The 8,717-nt window shown below is 39.7% G+C and overlaps 1 protein-coding gene across 4 annotated transcripts in view; it reads right to left on the bottom strand.

Annotated features, from left to right (window-relative positions):
- The window catches only part of Plcb1 (phospholipase C beta 1), a 671,407-nt gene that overhangs the window by 211,949 nt on the left and 450,741 nt on the right, over window positions 1–8,717 (bottom strand). For all 4 annotated transcript variants that reach the window (XM_021195155.2, XM_021195153.2, XM_029535965.1 and 1 more), the window contains 3 exons: window positions 7,204–7,283; window positions 5,493–5,546; window positions 4,419–4,494 (listed from right to left, as the gene is read on the bottom strand). In XM_021195155.2, coding sequence (XP_021050814.1) covers window positions 4,419–4,494; window positions 5,493–5,546; window positions 7,204–7,283 — 210 coding nt within the window. The remainder of the gene's footprint in view (window positions 1–4,418; window positions 4,495–5,492; window positions 5,547–7,203; window positions 7,284–8,717) is intronic.

The following is an 8,717-nucleotide window of genomic DNA, read 5'->3' as shown; positions in this document are numbered from 1 at the left end:
GAACTCACTTTGTAGACCAGGCTGGCCTCGAACTCAGAAATCTGCCTGCCTCTGCCTCCCGAGTGCTGGGATTAAAGGCGTGTGCCACCACGCCCGGCTTTATATTGAATTTTTGTGCGAATTCTTGAAGTATAATTTTAATATAGTGATTTTAGGAACCTCGGCTGCAAAATGATGATGTTTCTAATGTTTTCAGAAAGTAAGGCAATGGACTGCAGTACACAGAGGCATTCCTTTAGAAATGTTACCTATAGTATCCCTTAAGAAGATATGTGCAAGTGTTTAAGTAGAAAATAACTTGTCTCCCTATGTATTTAATGCATATCTACTTACACACTGTAGTAAAAATTATATTTAAAACAAATACATGGATTTATTTCTTATTTTCTTCATTGAAATGCAACTGCACAGGCCAATGTCATGGCAAGACTACAGTGTAATTGCAAATGTCACCAAGCCCTTTCAAGTTAATAAGCCTTAAATCAAGGGAATTTGGTACTGATAAATTATTTCAATTCTCGGAGAGCTTGTGGGTAGAATAGTAATTTTCTGAATATGAAAAGGTTTTCACAGGTCTCACTGGAAAATATATTTGGATTATTAATAGAAGGCCAGTAATTGCTTTGTCTCATTTTAGGTATCACATTACTTTTTTTTTTTTTTTTTTTTTTTTTAACCAATTAGGGTAACTTGAGGCCAGTGACTGTAGTCTCCAAAGGAGAACCCTCTAAAGCAATGTGTTATTCCAGCAAATCATGTCAGCCAGGGTACAAGTTCAAGTGCATTAATTATTCCTAACAATGTGCACAAAGATAATGTTTAAAAAAATCTCAACAGGATATCCACAGCATTTCTGGTAATGTGGCTATTTACAGAACACAATTAAGTTCAGTTTGAATGACGGCTGGCTAGGAAGCCGACTCCTACTTATGCAGAATTATCTACCATTGATGTGATGTGAGCCTCTTCCTTCTCGGGAATGTGTCAAATAGCCCAGGTGTATGCTCTGGATCTTTTAGTTAAGCAGTGACTAATTCCTATATCCACTGTTCTGTACATATGAAATGACCACTGAATTGTTGAAAAGTGTTTGTGATGTGCTGTAGACAGCTCACAGAAACATTTATTTCCTGTCTTTGAAATGATCTTGGGTTTGTGGATCTTAAAGAAAGCATTTGAATTCTACAAGTCCTGCAGATAAATTACAGTTTACAATGAATAATGATCTTTCAAAACTATAATGGAGGTTGATTGTTTCTTAAAATATCTTCAGTTTATTTTCACAAAATTGTCATTACATTTAATTTGCTAAAGATAAGTATTTTTTTTTCCAATTTAAACATAACTCCTACTGCTTGAATCTCATTTTCCTTTAAATTGTCCTCAGTTGATATTGGGCTGAAAATGTAAGACTATAATAGACATAGTGAATTATAAAGACTCAATTTATGTTTATTGACTGAATTTTCAGAATCCAATTGTTCAGAAAATTGCAAATTACAGAGAATTGATTGATGGATTTGAATTTTTTTCTATCCAGCTTCATTCCGTGTTTCTTCTTTCATTTCACTGGATGCAGATCATTGTATTTCCCAAGATTTTATTAAGGAAAGGTAAACTTAGAAGTAGTCACAAAATCACTGAATGCAGAACACTAAGCTGATCATTGTATTTCCCAAGATTTTATTGAGGAAAGGTAAACTTAGAAGTAGTCACAAAGGGGAAAAATACCTTCTCATGTTTTGTAATTCCATCTCTTATGCTTCCTCTTTAGGCTGAGTTTGAGTGTGGTCATCCCTCTGCTGGTCAAACTCCTCCCCAGACTCAGGCCTTTTTGCACTGTCTTTTATAGAATGGACTTTTCTTCTCAGGGCAGCACCCATTCTATTTTAAACGGCACTTCTTTGCATTTACGAATGCATCTCTTGGTATATTTATTGACTAATTCTCTCCAAATACTTTACTGTTCTTGGAACCCAGGACCGCACCATTCGCTCGGTGCCTGTGGGTGTGCGGCAGGAACTCGGTGACTATTGGTCAAGTCAACGACAGGAATTACATTGTTCTGTCTTCCCTACACCAAAGCTGCTACCAGAAAAGCAATAGTTAGTGTGTCTGGGTATTTTAATTCACTCAGCACAAGGAAGGGAGTGGTGCAAAGAGGGATTGCCAGAGTACAGCACTCTAAGTCCTGGGTTTGATCTCCAGTGAAACCCCTTCTCAAACAGAGAAGAAAAAAAAGGAAATAGAACTAAGGCGTCTGAACTGTGCAGGCAGTCTTTCCAGAATAACTGGCCACATGCACTTAAGAGGGCAAAATTGGTATTAGAACAGGTATTCTTGTGACCTAGCAAAATCTTTCCTTTCATTTTGTGTTTTTTAAAAGAACTTTTTCTTATTTGTTTGTTTGTTTATTTTTTTAGGTTTTTTGAAGATACTGTTTCATTATGCAGCCCAGGGATGGCTGGGAACTTAGAGCGACCCCAATCTCTGCTCCTGATGGTAGGCATTGCAGGTATGCAATACCACACCCAGTTAGCGCTCTTTCTAATTTGTTTAGTTTTCTAAAGCTTGGAATAAGAATTGGGTGACAAAGGTGCTCCGTCCTTTATTATAACGTCATCATATGTTGGAAAGCAGCTTTCCAATCTCAGTGCAACTGGGACATGGTTAGTTATCTCGAGAGGCCCAGAAGCCCAGAGTCCCCGCCAGTACCTAATGATTTAGATAAGGGCTTACCTGTTGCTTAGATACTAGGTGAGTCTAAATTGGAAGGGAAAGGAAACTTCTTTATAGGTATGTGGTGCAGAGTTCATGTAACACCCTGTTCTCCCAGAAGTCCTGGTAACGCACCCTTTTAGAATTATATAGAAGTAAATTGAAAAAGAAAGGAGTCCCTCTCGGTGGCTAATGCATACGGAATATACTGTGTGTCAGGCACAACAATAAAAGAGCATCTTGTGTGATGGTCTTTACCCTGTGAGTGGTGAGTGACCTCCAATCTCTTTCAAACCTGTATCCCTTTCAGTAGAACCCGTGGGCACAGCCTTGAGGAGTATTTGTACTAAATTTGTTTACCAACACGTGCACCATGTGCCAACAGTGTCTTATGAATACACTTTAGAGGTTCAAGAAATAAGTTGAGCCGGGCGTGGTGGTGCACATCTTTAATCCTAGCACTCGGGAGGCAGAGGCAGGTGGATTTCTGAGTTCGAGGCCAGCCTGGTCTACAAAGTGAGTTCCAGGACAGCCAGGGCAATACAGAGAAACCCTGTCTCGGAAAAAAAGAAAGAAAGAAAGAAGTTGAAGCTTTTTAATCACCAGCTTTGAAGGCAGCAGTTCTCAACCTTCCTAAACCTGCAACCCTTTCATGCAGGTCCTCATGTTGTGGTGACCACCAACCATAAAATTATTTCATTGCTACTTCATAACTATAATTTTGCTACCATTATGAATTGTAATGTAAATTTCTGATATGTGATCCCTGTGAAAAGATCTTTTGATTCCCCCCCCCACACACACACACACTAAAAGGGGTTATGATTCAGGTTGAAAAATACTGTTCTAATGCATAATAGTTCAACATTATCAACAGATCTATCCCAAGAGACATAAAATGGGTTTATTTTAAGTGGTGTCTTCGAATCACATCGAAAATTGACAGTGTAACCTCCCCACATATATATACACACACACACACACACGTGTGCACACACACACGTGTGCACACACATACACAGGCACATTAATTAGATTTTCTCCCTTCCTTATTGTCTCCCCGTCAAATTCTGCCTCTCCCACTCCCTGCCTCTGCTTTTCTCTGTACCATTCCTGCCCAAAGACAAGAGTTTCAAGTAACCCAGGGAAGCTTTGAACTTACTATGTGGCTGAGGCTGGTCTTAAAATACTATTCTCATATCTTCTGTATACAAATTCATGAAATATTGGGCATTTGCCAACATGCCCAGAAAAATTTTTTTCCAATGGCAACAAAGGGTCATTCTAGACTGAACTGTTGGGGATATGAGAATTAGAGACTTTAACAATTGATCCAACACATTATAATATTAACAAATAAGTTATGTTTCTTTTTAATTGCCCTTTTGTTGCTGCTGGTGGTTTTATTTGTTTTTTGTTTTTTTGTTTTTGTTTTTGTTTTTGTTTTTTGAGATGTGTTTGGAATACATAGCCCCAGATGGCTTGGAACTTGTTGTGTAGCTCATGCTAGCCTCAAACTTGGAGCACGCCTCCTGCCTCTGCCTCTTGATTGCTGGGGTTATAGGCATGTAACAGCTTGCCCAACTCATGGGTTTCTTAATTGCATCAAGCTATGTCTAGGAAACACTAGGCAGTACAAGTTTAGTAAAGATTTTAAAGAACTGTTACATGGTGGGATGGAGGAAAGACACCATGCTCACCCTTGAAGATGGAAGACTACAAGCCTCTAGCGCAGTCTCAACTCGCTTCCGGTCTGCTGAGAACAATCGATAGATGCTACAGAGGGAAAACACACACGGGAGCTGGTTAAGAGGTAGAATGCTTTACTGGACACACAAATGACCCCAACTCAAGATATTACACAGAGTGAAAGTTAGGTAGCTTCAAACAGTGACAAACCAATTGTTTTCCACACATTGGCGTCTGTTCTCTAGAACTATGGATATCTTTAAAACTTTCAGTGTCTGATACAAAATAAAGATTCTAAGATAGTGGAGATGACCCAATGAAAACTACTGCACTAGCTAATTTTTCATATTAATTCCTAAAATAAATGACCCCCCCAATGCCCCCAATCATGTCCCTTGTTATATACATTGCCTCCAGTGGTACATTGTGCAAAGCTCATAGCTGGCTTTCATGTTGAAGCTGAAGGTCTTCTGTGTAGTCTGTTCTAATAGTGTACTTTGGGGGGGGCACAGCTTTGTATATTTTTTAAAAAAAATAAGTGCTAGGAATTGAATACAGAGATCTAAATTTGTGAGTTCTATTGAAACATTCCCAAACTCAGTCCAGTGCTCAGCACTTCTGCAGGGCAAAGGTGACCTGCCATCTTGCACTCAATGGCTTATCTTAGTGGCTCTCTTCATCTCTAGTTTTATGACTTAAGCTCCCTGCCTGTCACCCGTGTCCACTGGACATTGAGAGCCCTGCCTCAGAGTGAGCACTAGGGTGATTCTGCTAGATCTAGTCAGAATGCTAGACTAGATCTGAATCATAGCTGAATTCTGGGATTGATGCAATGGAATTCCTTCCCTTTCCCCTCTACCTGCTTCCCACATGTTCTCCAAAAGGATGCCACAGGAAGTGGCAGCCAGGGAAGTGTCATAAGGAAGCCAACTGTCTTGTGTGAAACTAGCATGAAGAAGGACAGGGTTCCCACACCATTTCTATGCATCAATCAAGCCCGGTGAAGAAATAAATGAGACCCATGGCAGAGATTCAAGTTCCGGAGACAATCCAGATGAATGATGAGAAACACGCCTGCAGCTTACTTTTTGAGAGGAATGCGGCCCTCTGGGGTGACCTGAAGCTTGAGCTTAGTATATCTGTTGGGAGAGCAAAATCAACAACAACAACAAAATAAGTCACTAATTTAAAAAGTACTGTAAAATAGAATCTGAGAAGAACTCATGTCCATGTGCAGTGTGCTGAATTTGCCAAACTATTCAAATCTCCAAATTGGTACCTGGATGGTGAAATGGAATATTGTCTCTTTAGAAGCCTCCCAGAAGTTCCCCTCATGCCTTTGGGAGTCAACCCCTACAAATCATTGTCATGAGTACATTCAGCAGCAGAAATTGTCTTTGCTTGTTTTTGATTCTTACACAAAGTGGGATTGTGTTTTGGGTTTGGCTTCTTTCCCTCAGTATTAAGTTTCTGTGATTCATCTGTATCCTGTTTATAGTTATAGTTTGTTCATAGGAAATTCACAGAGAATGTAAGGACTCTATTTACCTGTTCGTTTACCTTCAGACACATAGGTAAAGAGAGCCACGGAACTCTCAGCCACCGCTAGTGGGAGTGTCAATAGGAAATGCTGCCTTGGGACACTGCACATCCCATTACCCAGAGACCCCACATCCAGATTTATACATAACACATTCATCAACATTCATGTGCTGCAATTCCCACAGTAGCCCTCCATCTGGAACAGACATTTGCATTAGACTATGATCAGTCAACCTGTTTCACCATGCTGTGTTTCAGCTAGAACATCTTATTTTTCTCTGTGTCTCATTCATTAGCACTATCTAGAAATATACATGTTCTACAAATACTTGATAGATGGAAGATGGTAGATCAGATAAACAGGGTGAAAAGAAAGGAAAGAGATGTGTTGGGAAGATTCTTAGGTGACAAAAGGGAGACGGGATCACTCCACGATGAAGCATTTGAGTGAAGACCTGGGACTAAAATTCACAGAAGAGCAAAACTGAATGTGGCTGTGATGAGGCATAAACCAAAGGGAATGGCTTCTGGAATAAGAAGGATGACGGAAGTCTCTTCAGTGAAACAGAGCCATGTCCATTACTGTTTCTGCTTGAGGCTTTGATTTAAGGGTCTCCCAAGCTCCTGAACCTTAAGAGTCACCAGAAGGAACACACCCATCTCCCGTTTCCCTGATGCTTAATTATTTTCCGTGATCAAGTAATTTTTAGAATGGCTGTTGCAGTTCCAGGGCGATTCCTCATCCTAGTTCCTTTCCTTCTCCTCTTATTTTTTCTTTGATCCTCCCCTTCTCTCTCTCCTCTATTGCTTCATGCAAACGTCTCTAAGGCCTGGAACTCCATTATGCTCCCATTGAATGAAAGAGGTAGGACGTTCTGGTGGTACCCACCAAAATTCTCCAAATCTAGAGAAACAAGGCATATGTTGTTCATTCTCTTCAAATGTTAATAAAAGAGAGGACCCAGGCAGAGGCAGCAGAGGATGGTCTAAAATGAGCAATTCTTTGCTCTGAATACAGCTGCTAGGGCTCAGGCCACCTCAGCCTGATGTGCACTTAGGGGAAGGCGCCATCTTTCCTGGAAGTCTTCCAAGTATGAACAGTAGAGAAACCTGCCCTCCAACTACCTATCCCAAAGGGAAATATATGTTTATGAACATGAGAAGCCAAGGCAGCGTAAACAAAAGCCTCACAAAGGAGAAAGGAAACTGACTCAGAAGGAGCAACACCCTTATTAATACAATCGGGTGACTTACGCTTTCTCCAGAAATGCGTCCCTGGACATGTTCTGAGCCAGCAGGTTTGTTGCCAAGCTGAAAACCTCATTTGTCCATTCCTGAAAAACATAAATCACAGTTTCATTAGTTTAACTACTACTCAGGTATAAAATAGGCTTTTAACTCATCTTCCAGGAAGACAGACAAATCAATTCAAGTTGGATGTGAACAGATTCCTACCCACCCTTTCTTTATTATTATTATTATAAAAATCTTATTATTCAAATCTAAGCGATTCCTCTTTTAAAACGGAATTGTATACATAAAGATACATCTTTCTATCTTTCAAATTCCCCATTGATAAAACTGCTATGTTTTAAAAACTGTACACCTTTACTATTTTTTTTTGGTTGAATTATAAACAAATGTAGACTAACAATACAGTTTAAAATGTCGTAACTACATTTTCAACAGAGTTGATAAAAAAAATCATTTTTGCTTCCCCACTCACATACTGAAGATTGCTTGATGTTCACTAAATCCTAGTCAGATGCAGCCTCAAGGCAAACCAACACGGAGCTCTCTCTTCTTCACACCCTGCGAATCCCTTGTTACTCTATACCTCACACAGCCATCAGCGATCGATCCCACTTGGCTTCCAAGAAAATGGCAAGTGGTCTGCTACAAAAAGAAGGTTGCTTCTCCATTCATGGTGAATTCTGAGCATATAATTATTCATTCATGGTGATAATTCTGAGCATATAATGATCAATTGTTTTGCTAAGTAATAATGATAGGATAGATACATCTCACATCGCCGGGGCTGGCTTTGGGTTCCTCCGTTATGAACCTCATCTCAATAGCGAACCTCCACCACATCCCTTAGTTCCCATTACAGTCTATCTTTCATCATAAGTCTATTGGGATTAGCTTTCCATATTGGGATGCTCACCTGTTTGGGATATAGGTACTGAAGATGGTCATATCCTCTTAATAAACTGATCCTTGGTCCTAATGTATGACATTGTCTTTAAAAGATTTTTTTAACTTAATGTCTACTTTATCTAATATACAGTGACCATAACTGGTCATCCTGGTTAGTAGTAGTCTGTAGTAGATTTCTCTCATCTCCTAATTAAACTGTCAGTTTATGTGTGTCCTAAAGTGCTGTTAAACACTCTTTAACAACAGTATATTGTTGGATCTTCTTTTTAAAAAACACTCTAGCTAGTCAGTCTGCATCTGTTCATTAGAGAAGTTACTCCAGTTACGTTTAATTATTGGTGCGTGCGTGCGTGCGTGTGTGTGTGTGTGTGTGTGTGTGTGTGTGTGTGTGTGTGTGTCTGTCTGTCTGTCTGTCTGTCTGTCTGTGTGGGGGGGGAACTTACTGCTGGCACTTTATCAGTTTCATACAATATATATCCAATTCTCAATTTTTGTGATTGTTTTCACTTTTAAAATAATTAATTAATTAAAAACACTTTCACTGATTTATACAACACATTCTGGTGACCCTTCCTCCTCCTCCTCCTCCTCCTCCTCCTCCTCCTCCT

This window comes from Mus pahari, chromosome 3, assembly GCF_900095145.1.
Source record: "Mus pahari chromosome 3, PAHARI_EIJ_v1.1, whole genome shotgun sequence".
Taxonomy (NCBI): domain Eukaryota; kingdom Metazoa; phylum Chordata; class Mammalia; order Rodentia; family Muridae; genus Mus; species Mus pahari.
This window is presented reverse-complemented; position numbering and strand designations above follow the sequence as displayed.